This window comes from Conger conger, chromosome 2 (genome assembly GCF_963514075.1).
Source record: "Conger conger chromosome 2, fConCon1.1, whole genome shotgun sequence".
Lineage (NCBI taxonomy): Eukaryota > Metazoa > Chordata > Actinopteri > Anguilliformes > Congridae > Conger > Conger conger.
This window is the reverse complement of record NC_083761.1, coordinates 71,596,597-71,619,934: the sequence shown is the minus strand read 5'-3', so window position 1 is coordinate 71,619,934 and position 23,338 is coordinate 71,596,597. Positions and strand designations below refer to the sequence as shown.

At 45.0% G+C, this 23,338-nt stretch overlaps 2 protein-coding genes across 3 annotated transcripts in view; both read right to left on the bottom strand.

Annotated features, from left to right (window-relative positions):
- Positions 1-428: 428 nt before the first annotated feature.
- Positions 429-8,839, bottom strand: LOC133122195 (ADP-ribosylation factor-binding protein GGA3-like). The gene is made up of 17 exons (XM_061232018.1): positions 8,754-8,839; positions 7,411-7,495; positions 7,120-7,195; positions 6,916-7,014; positions 6,684-6,807; positions 6,492-6,595; positions 6,325-6,405; positions 6,060-6,197; positions 5,773-5,854; positions 5,570-5,686; positions 5,060-5,338; positions 4,730-4,818; positions 4,356-4,588; positions 3,318-3,634; positions 2,941-3,110; positions 2,431-2,541; positions 429-2,217 (listed from the first exon to the last, which is right to left on the bottom strand). The coding sequence occupies exons 1-17, from the start codon at positions 8,791-8,793 to the stop codon at positions 2,107-2,109; spliced, it is 2,256 nt and encodes a 751-aa protein (XP_061088002.1). The 5' UTR covers positions 8,794-8,839; the 3' UTR covers positions 429-2,106.
- A 6,990-nt stretch (positions 8,840-15,829) lies between these two features.
- Positions 15,830-23,338, bottom strand: part of LOC133122062 (growth factor receptor-bound protein 2-like) — a 33,518-nt gene continuing 26,009 nt past the window's right edge. For both annotated transcript variants that reach the window (XM_061231742.1, XM_061231744.1), the window contains 4 exons: positions 21,843-21,940; positions 18,310-18,432; positions 16,828-16,996; positions 15,830-16,054 (listed from right to left, as the gene is read on the bottom strand). In XM_061231742.1, coding sequence (XP_061087726.1) covers positions 15,869-16,054; positions 16,828-16,996; positions 18,310-18,432; positions 21,843-21,940 — 576 coding nt within the window. In that variant the 3' untranslated portion in view covers positions 15,830-15,868. The remainder of the gene's footprint in view (positions 16,055-16,827; positions 16,997-18,309; positions 18,433-21,842; positions 21,941-23,338) is intronic.

Below are 23,338 nucleotides of genomic sequence, written 5' to 3'. Positions count from 1 at the left end.
TAAGACAGCAAATTTCTGTAAGGTTGCATGCTAACACATCACTGCTTAAATCTTACCTGCAACTGTGCCCTTTAGTTTGTACCAGCCAAAGGTGAACAGTTTTGACCAATGCTTGGAATTTAGAAAGGCTTCCCTGTAGATACAGATTAGTCCCCGATTGTGCAGAAAATGAACCAGAATATTCATTCAGCAGAACAAGACCAGCTATCCAGGCTTATGGTTGATTTGTGTAGATGTACACTATTTCTACAGTGCATTTCATATTGTATGTTTTATGTACATCTCCCAATAAACACACTTGTGGGGGAAAAAAGAAAAGGCAGTCATCCACACTAAATTTCAGGCAGACCTCAACATGTGAATATAGCCTATGTTTATCAAACCACCAACACACAAAACAAATAAAGCATCACAGCAACACATTTGGCTCCATTTAAAATGAAGACTTTTAATTCTTCATGCAGCGAAACACCTCTCACATTTAAATATATACAGGTATTTTCTGGTAGCGTCTGTAAAGAGTCACATTAACATGTACATACATTAACTTCAACAATCTCTAGAGGACAATAAATACAGCAATGTACATAAAAGGTTTGGAGCATCTGCCTTTGTAACAAGTCACAGTGCTGACAGACAAAAGGGCTTCAGAATGAGATGATGAGACAGGGAGTGGTGTGCAGGGGGCTACCCCCCAAATTCACCACTCCAGTTGCTGTACAATGACATTTCTCATTTCACATACATACCAGGCCAGCACAAACCTACTGACAATGAAACTGGATTGACTTAATATTCTACTGCGGTCAGAGTTGTAACCAACTGTAGTTCTAGTACTACCTAAAACTACACCTGTAAAGAATGCCTTTGAAATAAGACTGTTGGTCTCAATGAAATACACATACTGTACCAATAAATCTAAGGACAAAGAATAAATAACTGCAATACTGGTGAAGACCAACATTCACAGTCAGCAGAGATGAGAGAGGCCTGGTAGAAAGTTTGTCTCTGTAGAAGGAATTCAGCAATATACTGTAACGTCAAGACTTGAGAAAACAGCAAACGGCAGCAGGAGATAGCAGAATCCATACTTGAAATCAATAAATAACACTTCAAAGGGGATTGATTGGGCGTCACAATCAAAACCCAAAAAAAGCATTCATGGAACATTAATAGTCACTGTAACCAAAAAACCCCCCCAAAAAAACACTCCATCATGTGTTAGAGTTCTCTCTCCAACCTACTGGGCCACACCATGTTCTCTAGTTAACCCAGAAAAGTATTCACTTTCAGGTACCAACATACAGAATCTTGACAGGAATACAGATCGCCCCATCATCTGATTAATAACAAAGAATCAAATAATCAATAACAAAAAATATAAATACTTCACATACATGAAAATACTTCAAATAAATTGTATGTCTGTACATCTTCTCCGACAGATTGAAATAACAAACAGGCAGCAACTAACACTGCCACTTACTTCATGACTGTCTGAGGTTGTCAATATTCTGAAAACACATCTGCCTTCCATACAGCCGAGTAGCTGCTGGGGAGGTACGAGAAGCAGTCTCTGGGGGAAGGGCACATAAATGATTCATGCAGTTTCAATTGGCTATGGCCTTTCACCATTCAGTACCAGCAATGAAATGATTGTCCATAACCAATCAGTTAAGTGGCAACCCTCATCTCCCCTTTCTTGTGTAAAAAGTAAGAACTGCCTTCTGGTCTTGGGTGATTTTATCGTATAATACCTTCAATTCCTCTTGAGGGCCTGAGGTTATATCCTTTTAATGAATGTGCAGCTCAGGATATGTAGATCTAGGCTGCAAATGGCATTTCCCCAGTGCTGTATGTGGCTTAAAGTGCAGCTTGTCCGTTTCAACAGCCAATCTGGAAACCTGACCTAAAGCAATTTCAAAAAGGACTAAAGAAAAATAATCCAAAAATTACATCGAACTGGGCGATGATGAAGTAATGTTAACAGCACTTGCCTACTTTATGTTAAAAAACGAAAAGAAAACATTCAGAAATACACTGGGCCCCCCACTCACTGGGAGATAATATGGTCAAACGGTTGTCTCTTCCTGGCGAGTCCAGAGGCTATAGGTTGCCCCATTTCTCTGGTGGGGGGAACTGGTCCACCTCTCCCACTTCTGCACACTGCTGCTCTCCGAGTGTGAACATCAGTTTGTAGCGCAACCTCACCTTCTCCTGCCAGAGACACAGACAGCCAATCAACTGCACAGGCTTCCAGGCAGAAGGCATACCGCTATTCTCAATGGTAATGAACTTACACCCCACACCCACACTCATTTGTACCCAGAATGAAAAATGAAAAAAATAACCAGAAGGCAGCACATATGAGGTCTGCAGCAGCTTCAGAGATCAGTGTTCTTCCACTCCACCTTCCTACTGCACTCTTACCTTCAGCGGATTGGCCAGAAGCATGACTTGAGTGATGGCAGCCGGGGGCATGATGGGATTGAAGGGGACAAGCTCAGTCCCTGAAGGAGGCTGAAGTTTCACCTTCATTGACTGCATCGAATGGATCAGAGAGGGGTGGGGACAACTTGTCAGCGTTTCAGGCTGTGATCTCAAAGCAAATAAAAACCAAAACATTCGCAACAAGAGCTTAGAAACCAATTCAGAGTCTGGTGCTTCACAGTGCTGAACGTAAGCATTGTGGCGGCCAGAGGTAGAAAGAAAGTTAGAAAGTCCTGCCGGAGAGCTTTCTTCTAACCAAGACCTCAGCCAGCTGATTTGACCAATTACTTCTACCTCCTGGCTGAACAACTGTACTAGTGAGCAAATCCAGGTGATTTGAACAAAATACTGGGAGGAACTTTGAGCCTGCACTTTCCACCTCTGGAGGCAGGAGCCGTGGGTGTCGATAGTTGAATGGCGGGTTTGGGTCCACGCAGCACCATTCCTCACCTTTGGCACGGCAGCCTGCAGGACAACGTTCCTGACGGGCAGCGGCGCCGTGTTCAGCATGGACACCACCAGCACCAACACGTCAGGCCGGCCCGGCGGGCAGTCAGTGGCAAAATGCAGCAGTACTCGAACACCGTCCTTATCGTAGGCCGTCACCGGCAACACCTTGCCTTAGTGGGAAAGAGGAAGTTCACTGTTCATAACAATCACGTGAAAAAAAAAAAAAAATCACAGGCATACAATGCTGAGGAATCAGTGGGACTTTCACTTCAACAAAATACTCAAGCTGCCTCTTTATTGACAAGTGAAACCCTGGATCCTTGGAAAATTCAAGGATCCAGGGTCCACAGAGACCAAGAAGGCAGACAGGGACTTACTGGGCTTTATGGAGTCCAGAGGGACGTGTATGTTGGCTAGGGAAACCTCAGGCCCTCTGGCTGGGCTGCCTTGTGTTTGAGGGATAATGGGAGACAGCGAGCGGAACAGAGGGCTTCCCGGGGTGGAGCTGGCAGCCTGGGCCTTGGCCTGGGACACGGCCTGGGACATGGCCTGGGACACTGCGGGAGAAGCAGGCATCGTACCAAGGGGCAGAGGGGTGGAGCTGGGCACAGGGAACCCGAGAATGGAGGAGGCCGCAGGGCCAGCTGGCGCCCCCATCCCAAATATTGCACCTGGGTTCAAGAGGCCAGGCATGCTGAAATGCAATGAAACAGCAAATCGCTCAAACAGCTCCACTGTCCTCAGTGAAGAACTTTCAATGGATATCAAGGTTTTTTTATTTTATTTATTTATTTTCTTCATATATGCAAATACTATTTTTACCACCTTCAAATTCCACTAATGAATGTCGTTGCAAATTTGAAATTACAACAGAGACATGCAGAGCTTCCCATCATCAGTCATGCCATGAAACAGAACTTCAATAAAGCAGCTGTTCACATTAATGCAACACATTAACAGCATCAATGCAGAAGTGCAATGCTGCTGGAGAGCTACACCAAGAAGCCATATATAGGGCAATGTTTTTTTTATTTATTTATTTATTTTTTATATTTAAAAATAAAAACCACCTCAAATACTGAATTTGTAAATACCATCTAAGACGCAGCAAAGGTCTAGGGACTAGAATAGGGTGGCAAATCTAACCTGCAACAGTTCTTTCCTAATATCCATGACAATGCTGTTGCAAGAATGTAATTATTCTGTGCCCCTTATTTAATACTGCTCTTGGAAAATGAAGTGTACAAGCACATAAGTAATTATTCATAAATCTTCGACAGTCGCAGCCTCAAGGAGAACCTAATAAAAAATTAAAAGACCCACAATAAAGGCTGATTTGTATCACTGTACAATGATTTTTGTAATTCTGGAAGTTATGAGTACACAGGAAATATGGTTTCATTAACATTATGTACCTCTTAGGGTCTCCAAGGTCAAGCATGGCAAGGTCCTGCAGACCCTGGTTGAGCGGAGAGGTGCTGGAGTTAGCTGCACTAGGGTAAGGGAAGGACGCAGTCCTAGGGGCTTCTGGGTAACACGCGGAGGTCATCCTAGGGGCAGGCACTGTCGACGTCATCTCCGCAGGGAACATGGGACCGGGTAGAGGTGCACTTGCAAATAAATCCAACCCTGGATCAGTCGGTTGGGACTGGGGAAAAGACAGATCCAAGTGAGTTACTTTTACAGTGTAAAGGAATGCCACATTCTAAACATTGTGAAATATACGGCATATAAATGTATAGTGGCGCACTTATGGAAATTGTTTAGCTGGAAGAGATCAAACAGTCACCTGTAATGAGGTCCACTGAGTGGTCAAGTCATCTTCCTTTGGTTTATTGCGATTTTGATCATTCAAACTTGGAGCTGGATCATTCAGACCTAAAGCAAGAAAAAGACATTGGATGCATCAAGTTTATAGCAAGCGAGTGAAAGTATAGGATGCATAACAAAGCAAAACATTGTCATATGAAAACATCATTTGAAACAGAACACTGACATTCACTAGTGCTAAATATTAAGGAGTTAATGAATTAGGTCTTGTAAACCTCTCTGTATCCATATGTAAAACCTGGGCCCTCAATTTCTGGTCACAAACACTTTAACAGCAGGCACACATTACCCAGTGACAGAAGCTCCTCATCCAGAAGGGAGAGAGCAGTGGATGTCTGGCCGGTGGATGGATGGCTGGGGCTTTCAGACAGGCCGAGAGTGCAGGCTTGTGACCCAGCCAATCCATACGGAGGAGGAGGCAAGACTGGAATTGAAGGTGCCACCAGCAGATTGGGGATTTGGGGATCTGGAAGTTGAGGAGGGGGAGCCATCTCTGGTGGGGAAGGACTTGGAATGTCAAGGCCAGCCAGATCTATAAGAGTCTCTGTAGTTGTGTGGCCTTTGCTTCCTAGGCAGAAAATACATATGCGATTAAAAACTTTTTTTCTTACTGTAGACTTTCTTACACCATGACACTATGAAGGTGTCAATGGTGCTCTCCTAGTGGCTTGTCAGGTGGAAACTGACAATGTGCGTTTCCAATGTGTAAGCAAGCAGATACAAATCATGAAACATCAAACAAGATTCACATAATATCTTAATAGAATGGTGAAAATAGGGTTGAAAATACTGTTCTCACCTTCTGTCATTGATGAACTCAGAACATCCACCTCTCCGTTAACTGCCTGACCCTCCACAGTCTTCTTGTAAGAGTTAATGACTCGAGACAGGTCATCGCTAGCCTGCAGGATATCACCTACAGGACACAAAGCAGGCTAAATCAACAGACACGGGGGTCAGCACTGATTAGAATACAGCCTCTTTCTTGTTAAGGTCATTTACCTAAGCTATTGTCATTGTCCTCGGTTTCTGTGGCCAGCTTGAAAACGGTGCGCCTGAGCTTGTCACAGCGGTCATACAGCTCCTGAAAAAAGAAACATTTGACACGCAGAGTCAACTCATCTACATCTTTCTTTCTTTCTTTCTTTCCGCCTGCTTGAGCAAGCCTTACTTAAGCAAACAACCATGAGGACGTTGAAGACAAACACAAGATAAGGGTCAATGTTGATCATCAAAATGGTGAGAACCTATTCAGTGGGTGGGAGGGGGGGGGGGGCCCAGGCAGGTACCTTTATGAGTTCTCGGTCTGCCTCAGAAGACTCCTCCCTGTTGAAGTGGGTGAGCATCTCGTTTAGAAGCTTCACATTGTTGTTGACTTCCTCCAGTGTGTTCACACGCTTCGTCACCTTCTGCATCCTGACCTCATCCTGAAAGGAGAGACCCGTGTACCCAGGAAACGGCATTCACGTATGACATGATGTATGACGCATGTCTCCTTAATCCTTACAGAGCTGAAGACTGGTACCAGAGAGTGCGAGGTAAAGAAGTCCTTACCTCCTTCACCATGTTCTTGATAAGCCGGTTGGCCTCCTGCAGGTCCTCTGGGTTTTTGCTCTTCAGGAGCTCAGCTAGCAGCTATACAGAGAGGAGATATACTGTATTCCCAGAGCCACCTCCTTTCCCCTCTCGCCAACATTGGCACCACATCATCAGCTCCCTACCTTGCTTTTCTCCTCATTCTCAAACACAGGGTTCTTGGGCCGGGCGGGGGGTGAAGGTATCAGAGTCTTGTCCACGGGGATCTCTGGATCAGTGGTGACAATGCCTGGAAAAGGAAAAACTAACCACTGTCAAGTGTATTCCTGACAAATATTGAAAAATGATTACGGCAATAAATTCTATTTCACCATTACCTTGTCTCTTCAACATTTGATATGCTTCATTTATTTTGGCTTCATCAGGCAGAGCAACTGCCCAACTGAACAACATTTCAACGACTTTCATCTTTACCTTCTCCGACACTCTGTCACCCAGATACTGAAACAAAGTCAAATTTTAATTGAATGAACTTCCAAGTTGTAGAAGCACATCTATTTCTTATATTATTTCTGAGAAAGAAGGCAAACAACATCAATTGTGCATTACCTTGGGTGAAACGACTTTGATCAATTCATTTAAAAATCGAAATTTTCCAACTTCATTATGAAACCTTTTCCCACAGTTCTTCATGCATGCTTCTAATACCTGCAATATAAAAAGTTAAATTAGTAACACTGTCAACAGTGCATAAGACATGGCTGACAGTGCTAAAATACTTCAGTCTTCCTATAGCAGTCAGAACATACTTACTGTCAAAGCCTGTATAGCTTCCCATTCCTGTGGAGACTGGATTTTATGAGCTAGCAACCTTACAGCTATCTGTGGACTGGAAGCATAAAGAAACATCATCTCTCAAGGATATAACCAAAATAACCATAATTCTTAAAAAAACAAAAAACAGGTCATACATTTGAACAGAGAATACGATTTATGCAAAACTACAAATCTAAGCAGAGAACCTTGTGACAGAGCAGAACTGCCTTAATGGGACTGAGTTTTGTAATGTGATCTATATTGATGAGGAAAAAGAGATATCCTTACCCTTCTAATTCTTTATTGATTTGGTCACAGAATCCTATAATATACTCCCAGTCTTCCTGTCTGTTGGAGGGGTTAGTTGCCTTATCTGTTGAACACATAATGTTACATTAATAATAAAAAGGCAAAGCATCGGCAGCAATTTCAAAAGGGATTAGCGTTAACTGAAAATATTTTTGGAGAATAAGGCAACTGAGTTTTGAGCACCGTCAACCCCACAACTGCTGCAAAACCAAAAAAAATGGGTGTGAAACTGGTTAGCTGTGCTTCCGGCTGGAGATGTTAGTGAGAAATTTACTTGCACAGCTACAAGTACGTGCAAATCCATTGGCCCAGTATGCTCTGGTGAAATGTAAACCTGATATGTCATCTGCAAATAGGACTATGCGTGTCTCTGCCAATCACTATTTCCATAAAACACGGATTCATGTTATGAAGTGATTAGGTTTTTATTTGTGTGCTTCGGTTTAATCACATCGATCAAGCTGTTGACTTTTTATTGGATTTCAGTGATAACCAACACTTAGCTAAAGATTTCATATTGCTACATCTATAGGGAATCGATTGGAGCTCTGCTTTCACGATTACTGGAAGGCAAATGTAGCCAACTATGGCTTGTTAACTCTAACGTTAGGTAATTAACTAAAGTACGTTAGCCATAACACTAGACAGTTTATGTGTGTCAAATGCCTAGGTGAAATGTTATAAACCGGGTAGGTAGTTGGCTGAAACTCAGCTAGTCTAACGTAAGAAATGTATCTCAACAAAAGAAAGTGTTTCATGTCATACATCTAGTAGGTCATAGAACGATTTAACAGCTGTCTAACATTAACATAACAACACAGTAATTTAAAATGAGAAAGATGTAACTTCAATGTGGCATTATTGATTTGAAAGAAACCTAGCTAGCTAACTAACTAACTAGGCAAGTTAACTTATCTTACATTTTATCAGCATCCTCGTCACTGGACAAATATTTTTGTGATTTATTTTACCACGACATACCGGACAGTGGAGCCAACGTACGTCGTTTACGTTCTTGCTGACCTAGCTAGAGACTAACCTATAATAACTGGATCACCTGCTAGCTAGAATAGCATAAACTAATCATAATCATACATGACCCAAACCACGGTATGTGGCTATCTAGCTAGCTAGCTCATTATACACATAGCTAACGTTAGCCATATAGACAACTGCCAAATGCCATGTCTGTGCAGCCCAATGGCACAGCGAACCAATCAAAATAAATAGACATTTACTAATGCTTCCACAATGACAAAAACATGCAATGACCGTTCATTTGATTGAACAAAACAGCTAATAAACTAGGCGTAGCTACTCACTGAGCCAAGACTCTAGCGACTCTCCTTCCGGATCCGCCATATTCACAGCACTAGAAAAGCCGCGTGATGGCGACGCAGATGACAGTAGTTGCGTTTTTGGATGAATTCATAAATCCCCTCCCCCCCCCTTTTTTTTTTTTTTAGAAGTCGAGAATACTTTAAATCGAGTTTTTTTTAATGACAGCCCATGACCTCCTTAAGTTTTAAATACATAAATCTCCATTACCACATCACAGCCACAAACGTCGGCAACTCGAAATGCTTACACAAAGTACATTAGTTTTGCGCAGCAGGCAATGTATTTGACAGCCCAACCTAGCCAGAGGCAGTGTGTCTTTAAACCTACCAATAGCCTATAGCTGCCTCCCTGATGAGTGAGCGTTTGATAGATCACAGTAGAGCATTAAATACTGAACCTTCGATGGTAACTAGTAACAATGGTTATAGTGAATGGGCACAGAACTGTGTAAGAATGTAATTTCCGATGTTGGAGAATTGTGCATGGAAAGTTTCAAATGTTTGGTTTTCAATGTAAAATGACACGAAATGGTATCTGCGTGAATCCAAACTATTACTCTGAGTACACAATAAATAGTTAATCGTATATTGTTGGAGATGAGTAATGTAAAGTGATCAAGTTAGCACATAAAATGAAATTGATTGGTTTGTATTTGTTAATGAAAATGTAACATATTTGAGGCATTGCACTCATTTACATTTTTCCATCTTTGTAAAACAAGTCCTTAAACGGTAAGAGCTACTATTTTGGTAACTGAGTGAAGAAAAACTCCTGTTTGGGCCATGTCTATAATGGGTTCCTTTTGGCTTACACATAGGCAGGTCAGAGCTTCCTATGCCTTAACACATTCTGCAGTACTTCCCTCTTCTCAAAACAAGCAGGATATAATGTAAAGAGGTAATTTGATGCACTACTCTACAATTATTTGGTACACTGATTGCGTATTAGCGAAATGGTTAATATTAATAATGAGAGCAACCTACAAATGACCAACCGCTGTTTCTTACTATGTATAATTCATATTCACAGCAAAATACTGTACATATATACCATATGAATACATGCAGAGTCACGTTACATCACACAAAGGTCAACTATGCATTTTGGGATGATTAAGTTTTTGAAATGTTCAATTAAAAATGAGTATAATAAGGGTAAGGAGGATGGCAAAGACTTTGGGCGTGTGTGTGTGTGTGTGTGTGTGTGTATTTATGTGCACACATGAAAAGACCTCACATTGGAAACTTACAGCACAATTGTTTTGCGTGCCCCTGTCAGTCAGGCCCTTGGAATACTCACCCAAGACAGTGCAGTTGTGGGTGTGACTCACGCCCACAGCTGTCATTTCCGCCGCATCAGCAATATCCCCCAAGGGCCACGTCAACTATGGCATGTCCATGGACAATTCAGATGGTTGAGTTTTGAATTTTTAAGTATTCCTGCTTTACAACACAACAAAGATTGTTCATTTAAAAAAATAACACTAACATTTTGCCCCCTCGTGCAAGGGAGGTTTGGTTTGTTTTGCCTTGTTTTAACCTGCATTGTGAAGCACCTGAAGCCGTTTTGTTTGTGGTTCTACCACATCCTCACCATTGTAAATCGCTAGTACCCCTCTAGACTTTATTTTCCAATTTACATGCATATGCCTGTCATGTAATATATAGCTTTCACCACCAGGTGGAACTATAGTTATGCTGAATTGTAACTTGCACATTATCATTGGTGACAATAAGCAGTTTCATTCCTCAATAAAGTATTTAGAGCAACTGGATACACGGGACATATGCGTGAGTATGCGTGAAACGCAATTATCTAAAATACTGGGTACATGCAATTGCCATCTACACAGCTTACTTTGCTGTGTGGTACAGTGTGTATTTAATCAGTTCATTAATGTTAGAATTCAGAGTGCCATTAATGTACAAGATTAATTTGATAACTGGCAGAAATAAAGGCACATAATTATGTTCATACTAAATGTCTAGCTCACCTAATCAAGCATACTAAAGCCCTGTCCTGTTTTTCTTTACTGGGCATCAATGGGTTAACAATTGCTGTGTGATCTTCAGTCCAACATGTTCTAACAAACAGCCTTTATTGAGGTCCAAAACTGGAGAATCCAATTAAGCACTTGCCGACTTTTCCAGTCACTGAAAGAAGTGTTAATCTCACACCCTGGTCAAGACAATGAAAGAAAGCCACGGTCGGAAGTAAAGGCAATTCTCTAGGTCAGATAAAATTATGGCTAGGTACAAGAAATACTAATAATGCATGATGCACAGCCACATAATGTAAAATAGATTTTATTCCCAGTCCACCCCCACCCTTTAATCAGATAAGTGAAGAAAAGCGCTGATAAAAGCACCCTCATGTACAGCCCATTCTCCTCCAGAATTACCTGTAGTGAGTCATTCACCTGCTGACACACCAGGTAGGACAGGTCTGTCTTCAGGCTCACCCACTCACCTGCCTGTCGGAAGAATCCAGAGTCCATGCCGTTTCCACACCAACAACATATAACATTCCCTCCCAAAACAGTATCAACAGCAGTTCTAGGGAAAAGCCTTCGGTCAACATCCTCTATCAACACTTGTAGAGAAGCACCTGCAAGTTTCAAAGCACGTTATTCTTTTCTTTTTTTTATTGAAAAAATGACTTAATCATTTAAACCGTGAATTAAAATGTCCCCTCTTCCCACATGTACATAAATAATTACACAACAAATGCACAATAAATGGAAAAATACATGCACAGTACAGACTACATGGCTATTTTATTATTCACAGTTATTGTCTATCCACTACAGAAAGAAAAAATGCTGCATCAGATTTAAAGGGGCAATCACACCCCCTTCTCAAAGCAAATGTACATGAAAACCCTTTGTCAGATATACATAAACTCCAGCAGAAAGTCCACAACCGCAGGGTCTTATGTGGCTTCAGGACAAAACTGGCAGATGAAAACAAGAAAACAATGTCTTAAGGAGAACTTGCCGTGAATCCTTGCAATAGTTAAGAATTGTGAGAATAACTGAAAATGGTGCAAAGTGCAAAGTCACCTGGGAACAGTGGCTGCATATCTATAATCATCATGTTTGTAGCTTCAGATGATGCAGAGGGGCTGCAAATACATCCAGTCAAGAATACAGCAGCCACATGGGTATCAAAGGAATACTCCCCCTATAGACAGGCATTTTCCCATCAACATCAGTAATATACACGGGATGAGAAATGATATTTCAAGAGACATACAGAACTGGAGAAGGCTTTAACAGGGATTAGCACACAGGATTAACAGTGAACTGGTGGTGACCAGAGAGGAGTAATTCAGAGAGGACACGCAGGAGCAGTTGGATAATGCAGATGTGGCCGCGCCAGACATGCATCGTCTAGTTGCTGCAGATTACATCTGGTTCCGTCAGCATGTTGTGCAACAAGGGTGCACGTTTACACGCCACAGTGAAATTAAAACCCTAGAGCCTTTTATCTTTAAAAACAAACAAAAACAAAACCAAAGTGATACCCTATGTATTAAAGGCATGATATGCAGGATTTTTCAGCCTTCCTGTGGTCCTGCGTTTACAATCAAACATGTGTCCACCTCCATTTTAATTTCAAATCCGGTTTCCATCTCGGTTTCATCTCTGTTTTTCAACAGATGCCGCCAGGAAGGAGAAGCAGTTCCAAGGTTGACTCTGGTTGAGTCAATTCAGCATGCCGTTTCGCTTGGCTACACTTTGGCTTCTTCGCCTCCACCATCGCAGAAACTAGCCAGCTACAATGCACAGCTGAGCTCACCCCAGAAGCGTAGCCACATCCACCCCTCTGCCCACAGAAGAGCGCCATGCCAAATAACATCCCAAACACATTTTAGAACAAGACATACAGGTAAAGGAGCACAGATTTGGCAAAGGTGTGCAAAGATAGAGATTGCCAGTACATCATAGTTACACCTTAGAATGGTTATATTACAATTTCTCCTGGTAAAAATCCTGCATAGTATGCATTTAAAGCATCCACTCAGATTAACAAGCCCTCTATGAGGGTAACCTCTAATTAACATTTACTGCAGACATTAAACCTGACCTTTCACAGACCGCGGGAACCCCTCTACATCAGGTGCTCCTGTACCAGATCAGTCGGGGAAAGTAGTCCAACTGATTTAGAAAAGGGAGCCAAGGGAGGCCACTTTCTGGCCCATGTTTTCATTTTTGGATTTATCGAAATGATCTTGTTCCAGTTTGCTTGTGATGAAGGATATTTTAGGTATTTACAGCAGTTTCTGATGGCCTGCTGGTTCTACAATAACTGCAGGGGCATTCAAGGCTTTGATCTAAAGTAAGTGAAAACACTTCAGATAATGCAAAGGCAGCTTGTAGTGCTTGCAGCTGGCATTTGCTTCCAGCTGAGATTACCCCCTTATTTGCCAAAAAAGCTTAGAATTACGAATAAACCCTAGAAAAGTAATGTTTCTATGAACAGACTTTAAAAATATGTCTCTCGACAATAACTTATTTATTTTCTATTTTCTTGCTTTCAGCTCTGAACTTCCAAGGCTCCCTATACGAGCCACTGTAAAGCCAGAAAGCCATCAGAAACTGGAAAATGGAAAATACCATTCATTCCACACGAACCTGTAAGGCCCAACAAGAACGAAATATAAATGATCCCAGCAAGCAAACTGCCCCTTTAAGTGAGACCTCTACCGCCACCCTCCTTTCTCATTGGTCTGAGCAGCTGCCACAGCCTCTTTCATACAGGAAGAGTGCATTTCAAACGGCCCTCCTGGATGGTGCAGTTAACGGACAGCCCCATCTGCACACCCTAAAGGCGGGGAGCTAGAGAGTGCCATTACGGGGGCAGGGCACGCGCAGCTGGTGGCTGGCCAGATGGGAACAGTGAGAGGATGAAACCCGAAATAACCCAATCGCTGGATCACGGGTGAGAAATCTGGAGCTCTTCGCCCAATGAGCTGGGGCTCTTACCAAATGAATGCAAGTCGCCAGGTGTTCGAACACACAACGACATAAGTTGTTACCATTCTGCTTCTTCCCGTTTTGTTGTTGAATGCGGCGTGGTGGTTTTGGCTACAGCCAGCCAAGCATCCCGGATCCCAGCGTGTACGAACAGGGACAGCACTCTGTCCTCCATTATGTTATTCTTCCCTGCAACTGATTGTATTGCTGGTCACTGCGTGGATGAGCTGTGGAGAACACTATGTGCACTGTACTGGTTACAGAGATGTGGGTTTAGAGAAAGAGAGACATGAACTAGATCACACTGGAGATGCAGCATCCAGTTTCAATTACACAGTAATAGCTGGAAAAATATAGACATCATACAGTGTAACTGCATTCGGCCACTGCATCGAAACCAACAGTACGATTACAAAAGCCCTCTTAATACATTCAGATATCACAACATCTCGACACTTAGAAATTTGAGCATTTCTTTCTTTTAAATACTTCACACACTCGTTGAAAAACAAAACAAATCTGTCAACAGGCCACTTGGGCCTGGTTCTAAAAACACTCCCACACTATATGTGGCATCCCCTCGCACTAAAACACATTGCAATTTTCATAATTTCATTTTTATTCATTGAAAACAAAAAAGGACAAGCCAGAAAAGCTGTAATTAGACAAGAGTGGAAAACATTTAAATAATAAGGACTCCATGGAGACGGGTACGAAATGCATGTGGTATGAAATGCGTGTGGTTTGGGAATGGGGGAAGGGGGGGGAACAGTTATTTACAACACCTCTCTCTGCTGACCGTAACACTGGAGACACTGACACACCAGAGATGGAAAAGGCACTATCCAGAGAGAAGGAGAACAAACATGACCAAAAATCAACCTTACACCACCATTTAAGACCGTATTTGCAGTATAGCTGATCTCAGCATAGCCATACGTGTGCTCTCTCTATTCCATTGGTTCAGATCCAGTTACTAACCAGTAATTCAATTAAATTTATCCAATTTAGCTTTTGTTACACACACAAATGTCAGGGCAAATAGCATACGTACTAATGAGAATGAAAACTTCACAACAATTTAATCTCCAAATGTATCAACTCAGAAACCAGTCATTTGACCATGTGTCCCAAATGTAGGGTACCAAGATGTAGGGGACATGAAGGGGACTAGGCTACATTCATGACACTACAGCATGTGGTCATTGACAGCTAAATACAATTGAGGTGGGCTTAGCGCATGTCATGTATCACAGTTCCTCCAACAGAATTGTCCAACTTGGCAAGAACCCAGTAGTCTTCCAAACATTTGGCTCATGAACCAGGTGATTCATGTAGGGCCTTCAAAGGAAGCAGAGTTCAGAGTAAGACACGCATGTCCTCTAAAGGGCCCACCATCTTATCTGAGGTCGATCAGAGAATTCAGGACAGTTAAACTGACAGTTCACCTAATCCCATAGCTGCTAGGTTTCATCCAGATGAAAAAAGAAGCTGAACGTGATTCACATAAGGAAACAATGCAATGAGAAGGCAAACGGACAAACACACACATACATTATATATATAATATATATACTTAAATTGAATTTCTCTCTATCGTTTAAGCACCCGAGTCTGCTGTACAATCACTCCTTTGCATCTGGTCTCTGACTTGGAGACTGAAGTGAACAATATATATTTTTCTCTTTCGTAATTTTTTCAAAACGGTGCATTTTTCAGTTTTTCGAATATTTTGAAAAACGTTAACATTTTTTGTCGTCGCGGTTATTATGACACGTGGAAAGAACACAAGACAAAAGAGCGGAGGAGAAGGCAGAGGCAGCTTCGGGAGGCGAGAGATTAAAAAAAAGGAGAAAGGAGGACGTGGTTTTTTTTAAAGTGGGATTTTGGTGCACTGCTCTCTCCTTCTCGGGATGTTCCCAGGGCCTTCCCGCCCGCGCGCTCGGCTGCGGGACAAGGCCGGCCCCACAGAAGCCGGCGCCGGCTCCGTCCCGATCATCCTTTCCGGAAACTTCCAATCTTCCGTGTGGCTCTGAATCTCTTTGGGGTTGGGGGGGAGGGGGCACAGGGTCGGGGGTTTGGAGAGTGCGAGGTGGGGGGCGGGGGGGGGGCGGAGGGTTACATGTTCTGATTGACAGGCGTGACGTAGTTGCGCGGGAACATGCCCGTCTGCCCGTGGCAGGCCCCTTTCCACCAGTTGGGGTCGGAGTTGTCTAGAACCTGGATGAAGTCTCCGCGCCTGAAGCCCAGCTCCCCGTCCTCCTGCGGGTCGAAGTCGAACAGCGCCTGGACGTACGTGGAGTGCTGGGGGGAGAGAGGGCCGGAGCGTGACTGTCTGAGTGAGCTGCACACCTGTCGCTCCGCTACCACACTTCCTTCCGCACAGTCCTGTGCGGCTGCAGCAACTCAGGGCTGGCTGACTCACGGTAGACTAACCGTGGCTTTCCTGTGCGGCTGCAAAGGACCGCCCACAACAAGAACCATAACTGCAACCATAACTATACCTAAATCTCTCCAACTCAAGTGTCCACACCACAGCTGTAATGACAACATGAACACATGACTGGGACCCGCAAGGTCGGCGGTTCGATTCCCGGTGGAGCCACAATAAGCTCCGCACAGCCGTTGGGCCCTTGAGCAAGGCCCTTAACCCTGCATTGCTCCGGGGGGGGATTGTATCCTGCTTAGTCTAATCAACTGTACATCACTCTGGATAAGAGCGTCTGCCAAATGCCAATAATGTAATATAATATAATTATTTTCCAGCTGCATGAATGAGAAAACACCATCCGAATTTACAGGGCGTCACGTGCAAAAATGGCAGATGACATAGGCCAGAGATTATTTACAGAATGTTATCATTCAGCAGTGTGGAGTGCTCACATGGTTATGGTTATGGTTATCAGTATAGTTCTAGTTCTTGGTATGGAAGGGCCTTAACACAGGCAAAAAGTTGCACACTGGAAGAAAGGTTCTTCGCCCTTTCAGCGCTGACATACTCCTGAGCTGTTCTTCTCATCAACCGCTCTGCACAGCAGAGAAGCAAGCTCTCTCTCCGGGGACTGAGGGTGACTCACCTGGGGAACCTGCTCTATGTCTCGGAGGAAGATCTGCTGGTTCCTCGACACGGAGGTGGAGCGGTGGTAATCCACTAGCTGGTTGAGAGAATTAAACTTCACCACCCAGAGGAAGTACTTCCCCGCCCCGTCACGCAGGACTTTGAAGTGCTGCACGTCGTTTCCGAACCTGAGGAGGGAGGGGCGGAACAACGCAGCTTTGACACCGCCGCAGCCAAACACAACTCAGATACGACTCCACTAGCGCTGCCGCCTCACAGCAAGGAGGTCCTGGGTTCGAATCCCGGTCGGCCGGGGCCTCTCTGTGTGGAGTGTGCATGTTCTCCCCGTGTTTGCATGGGTTTCCTCCCACAGTCCAAAGACATGCATCTTAGGCTGATTGGAGAGTCTAAATTGCCTGTGGGTATGAGTGTATGAGTGTGTGAGTGTGTGAGTGAATGGTGTGTGTGCCCTGCGATGGACTGGCGACCTGTCCAGGGCGTACTCCTGCCTTTCGCCCAATGAATGCTGCGATAGGCTCCAGCCCCCCGTGACCCTGCGGGTTAAGATAATGGATGGATGTACTGCACTGTATTGTAAGATCGCAAAAATGGAAACGGTTCACTTCTGCAACACGCTAATGCAATCCACAGTATGAAAATGTCAATATCAAAATGGCATTTTGGGTCAGATTAAATGGTCCATTAACCTAAAATTTGTACACAGCTGTAGGTGGAACAGTGGTTGTCAAACTATTTGCCTCTGTGCTGAGGTCTTTGCAGTAAAAGAAGGTGCACAGAAGAACTAAGTGTGAAAGAGGATGTGACCACCAGGGGGCAGCAATATAAACTATTACAAATTGAGGTTGTGAGCCCCATAATAAACTACATACAGCACACAAGCCTCTGGAGCTCTGACACCGTTCCCTGTACTTTCATTTGTATGAACTCAATCAATCTGTCACAATTTACATACCAGCAGACAGCCCTCAAAGCACAACATGAGTGCAGATGATCATATTCTGTATGTGGCTATATGCTGAACATGATGGATATACTGAATGTGTTGTAAAGGCAGTTAAAATAATATAAATTTTCCAAGTTGCTTTCGCTGAATATGTCGAACAGTTCAAATAGTGAATTAAGGAAATAAGAATAAAAAACATACTTCCTCAAATAAAACCAACCGCTGTTCAGTACGAATGATGAATCATCCAAGACACAGTCATAAACATCATAAGCCTATCATTTCCTAGGTAACATGGAACTACTAAATCCATCCCTGTGGTCAAGCGCAATCAGAAATAACACTGTTCCATTGACACAATGCCTATATGAGGCGTGCGGGTCAGGGGCTTTCCGTGGTCAGAATTTTCCGTGGCCACGGAGCCAGTTTGTGCCAGAACAGTGGACGCGCTGAGGCTAACTGCTCCGTGTGAGTGGAAAAAGCGCAGGCTGAAAGAGGAACGGGCGGCAGGGGCGTGGGGGATGCTGGGACACCTACTTGACGGACAGGGAGAAGTCCCCGGGCGCACTCTCGCTCTCTCGGATCAGGAAGGCCCCGTCGTGCCGCTGTTTGTTCAGCATCTCCTCCGCCTTGGCCCGCGGGATCTTCCCGAAGAACCACCTGCAGTCCAGCAGAGCAACGCATTAACACGCGAAGGTGGAGAAGAACCACCTGCAGTCCAGCAGAACACATTAACACGCGGAGGTGGAGAAGAACCACCTGCAGTCCAGCAGAGCAACACATTAACACGCAGAGGTGGAGAAGAACCACCGGCAGTCCAGCAGAACACATTAACAGGCGGAGGTGGAGAAGAACCACCTGCAGTCCAGCAGAACACATGAACATGCGGAGGTGGAGAAGAACCACCTGCAGTCCAGCAGAGCAACACATTAACACGCGGAGGTGGAGAAGAACCACCTGCAGTCCAGCAGAACACATTAACACGCAGAGGTAGAGAAGAACCACAGCGCAGGAGATGACTAAAGAAGGACACAGTTTGCGGGTATAGGAGGGCCGTGTGACAGTTTGCTGGTGTAGGAGGGCTGTGTGGTAAAGGGAACATTTTGCTGGTAGAGAAGGGCTTCACCTGACTTTGTAAGGTACTTCACCTGACTTTCTTCAGTTAAAATCCAGCTGCATGAATTGCATCGAAGCATCATCGAGTCATCTAAGAAACTCTTAGGGAGGAATACTGTATTGTGACTGAATTGCATGCCCTACTTTTTGGTTGTGTTGTTTTTTGTAATTGTCTTATTTATAATCTCTAAGGTTTAGGCCTATTTATTGTTGCTGCCGTCTTGGCCAGGTCTCTCTTGTATAAAAAAAAAAAGAAAAAAAAAAAAGGTACAATATCTCAAGAGACCTCCTGGTTAAACAGAGGTAAAAAAAAAGTGTGAGTCTATGTAAATGCAGTCTGCGGTATTTACAGCCTGTTCAGCATGCGGTGAGTCGAGTGTCTATTCTCACATGGGCATCACACCCAGTGAAGCACACTCTCCCTGGCAGAGGAAGCACGCCCCACTGAAGCCTGGCGAGCCTCTCTCCCACACCGCCGGCTCACACGCCCCCTGCACACAGCCCGAGCCAACCAGCCCATCCTCCGAGGATAACGGACACCCGCTGGCCCCGCCCCGTCTCCCTAAAGGACGGCGACCTTTGCAGCAGCCAGCCGAATGCGTAACGGGCTGGGCAGGCTGGCCCTGGCCCGGGCACGGTGCTCGTTACGGGGGCACAGGAGCGGAGCAGATGGCATTCAGGCCTGCTGGCACGCCCTGCTGGGACCAGCTCCACGCCCACTCACCGACCCGCAGCCACCACGCAGGGAGGGCCATATTTCTACATACCCATTCATACAGCTGGGGGGTTTCTGCACTGAAGTCATTCAGACAAAGTACATTAACACAAGGTTACGATGGCAATGCAGCGGCTGGGAACCAATCCACAGACTTTGAGCAAAGCCCAGTTCCCTCACCTGCAGAGACTTCATTATTAATATGGTTTATTTTTTATTTTTATTTTTAAATCTTGCCACTGTTTGAGGGTTTTCCTCCCCACTGGGGAGTTGCACTTCACCTCTTGTAACTTATTTGCTATTTTGGGGCTCTGGCGTGGTGTTTAGCCCTCTGCTACTCTGTAAAGTGTCTTTGTGACAGTCCTCTGTCAAAAGCTCAGTTATATAACAGCATATATAGTCAGCACTGTCCACCTGTCACACAGTATGGAGAGTATGGATATCATTTATTCTGTATATTTTCAGACAGTGTAGTCCAATTCAATTCAATTTTATTTTATTTATATAGCACTTTTTACTTCATGTATTTGCTATTTTGGGGCTCTGGCATTGAAGAGGCCCTTTTCCATTTCCATTCTGTTACTCTGAAAAGCATCTTCTGAAAAAAGCGCTCGGCTATACAAATAAAACTGAATTGGACTACACGTCTGAAAATATACAGAACAAATGATAACCGTACTCAGTACACTGTGTGCCAGATGGACAGAGCTGCCTGATGGAGAACAGCCTGTTATATGGCCTGGCTGCTTCCATTGTCGCAACTTCTCAGTCTAATCCATCCACAGTTAATGCCATCATTTGTTGGATCACACCAAACTCATTACGGCTGATCTCCTCCTAATTAATCACCGCTAAATCGCAGCCAGTTAAACCGTTAGGTGTTACGAGTTAGAGCAGCTCTGAAGACATGCAGAAATGCATGGGGAGGGCAGGAGAGTGGAAGCTGAACAGCACACCTCTCACTCTCCCTATACAGAGATAACAGGCTAGGAGCTGAGCAGCACACCCTCACTCTCCCTATACAGTGATAACAGGCTAGGAGAACAGCACACCCCTCACTCTCCCTATTCAGAGATAACAGGCTAGGAGGTGGAACAGCACACCCTCACTCTCCCTATACAGTGATAACAGGCTAGGAGAACAGTACACCCCTCACTCTCCCTATTCAGAGATAACAGGCTAGGAGGGGGAACAGCACACCCTCACTCTCCCTATTCAGAGATAACAGGCTAGGAGAACAGCACACCTCTCACTCTCCCTATACAGTGATAACAGGCTAGGAGAACAGCACACCTCTCACTCTCCCTATTCAGAGATAACAGGCTAGGAGGGGAACAGCACACCCCTCACTCTCCCTATTCACAGATAACAGGCTAGGAGAACAGCACACCTCTCACTCTCCCTATTCACAGATAACAGGCTAGGAGGGGAACAGCACACCCTCACTCTCCCTATTCAGAGATAACAGGCTAGGAGGGGAACAGCACACCCTCACTCTCCCTATACAGAGATAATCTTGTAAAATAAAAAGATAAATCAGTGTAACTGCAGGAAACTTTTAGTTAACATAATTTTGTTTCGATAGATGTCTTGCTATTTCAAGGAAATTCAAATGGCTTTGTTATTCAAAGCATTTTTCATTCATCCAATTTACTGCTGGACGTTTTCAGAAGCAGTTCGCAGCTCAGGGTAAACGACAAAGCTTTGACAGCGGTTGTTTATCGGCTATAAGCTCAGTGCCTCGTGCAGGTCTCACAGAGGGACAGAACGAGCGCAGGATGGAGTGATGACCAGCACTGCAGCAGAGAGAGAGAGAGAGAGAGAGAGAGACACAGAGACAGAGACAGAGACAGAGACAGAGAGAGAGAGAGAGAGAGAGAGAGAGAGAGAGAGAGAGAGAGAGAGAGACAGAGAGAGAGACAGAGACAGAGAGAGAGACAGAGAGAGAGACAGAGACAGAGACAGAGAGAGAGAGAGAGAGAGAGAGAGAGAGAGAGAGACCACTCAGTCACACCCTGCTCGGTCCTCTCACCTCCTTCAGGGCTGCTGGGCTGGCGAGACCGGGGCCTGAGACCCACGGGGGTGACCTCAGACTGTACCGCGGCACAGGGCCTCAGGAATGCCTGCTCGCTCAGCTCCGCCCCCCGGGGTCACATAAGGGGAGAGAGGAGCCTGGCTGGGGCACGGGGGAGAAGGGAGAAGGGAGAGGGTGCGAAAGTTTTACGGCTCTCCAACTTACGGATGGGCCTTCATCTCTATGTAGTTCTTTGGAATAAAGCCGTCTTTCCCGTTCAGCTCTGCCTTGTACCAGTTCTGGTCGCATTCCTCGTTTAGAACCTGCGAAGTAAAGAGATGGAGAAAATGGGTAAGATACAACACTCTCACAGGGGGTTTTGGGAGCTTGCTTTGTCATCGCATTGAGCAACACAAGGTTGTGGACCCCCCCCCCCCATGCCACCATTACAATGGAAGAGTCCATCATAACCATTCCCTGACCAGGTTATCGCAGCTTTTCCTCATGAAAACCACAAGCTGCCTGCCCCACTCTGACATACACCACTCAACAGCAAATTAGATCAAATAAGAGCCGGCCAGCTAGGCAAGAGTACACCCACCCTCCAACATAATGCTTCCTGATTGGCAATACTGGTTTGCATGTTTGTGCAACAAAAAAACAAAACAAAACCATTATCATTAAGACATAATGGACAAGGCCTCATTCCAGTCACTTAACACAGTTAACCTTAAAAAAAAAAAAAAAAAAAACCTATTCCCATTCTCTGTGCTCTGGGCCATGAGCACACAGACTGGAAAAGAGGAAAAGCACTTTAATTCATTCCTGCGACACAACCTTGAATGTGCCTTAAATGTGAAGCTGGAAAAGACTAAAATTCCACCATCTCACTGAGGAGCCCAGGGACCATGTTCACACTGCAACATTCACAGCAGACCTGCTGTCTTTCTGGCCTGGACAGGTGTTCACTCTAAAGTCTATTCCCACACAACACAACTTGGCTCCCAACCACTGCATGCAGGGGGTTTTCAAGACCAGGCTCGATACAGTGCTCGACATTATCTAGCTTTCAGGTAAACTAAAATGGGGTACACTTTAGTGGTAGAAAATGGCGAGCATTGCTAGGCTGAATGGCCTGTTCGCCTCATAATATTATGTTGCCATGTTAAATGCAGATAATGCAGAAGGTTGGCTTGCTGGCGAGGTGGTGGCTCTTGAAGTCTTGGTTTCACACCCACATCCTCGTCAGACAGGCACAGACACAGAAATGCAAGAAGCGAAACCTCCCACAACGCTCATCACGCTCAATGGCTAGGCTTCACTGGGCCGCTCACACGCACAGGGCCGCTCACACGCACAGGGCCGCTCACACGCACAGGGCCGCTCACACAGGGCCGCTCACACGCACACGGCCGCTCACACAGGGCCGCTCACACGCACAGGGCCGCTCACACGCACAGGGCCGCTCACACGCACAGGGCCGCTCACACAGGGCCGCTCACACGCACACGGCCGCTCACACAGGGCCGCTCACACGCACAGGGCCGCTCACACGCACAGGGCCGCTCACACGCACACGGCCGCTCGCACCCACAGGGCCACAGGGCCGCTCACACCCACAGGGCCGCTCACACCCACAGGGCCACAGGGCCGCTCACACAGGGCCGCTCACACGCACAGGGCCACAGGGCCACAGGGCCGCTCACACGCACAGGGCCGCT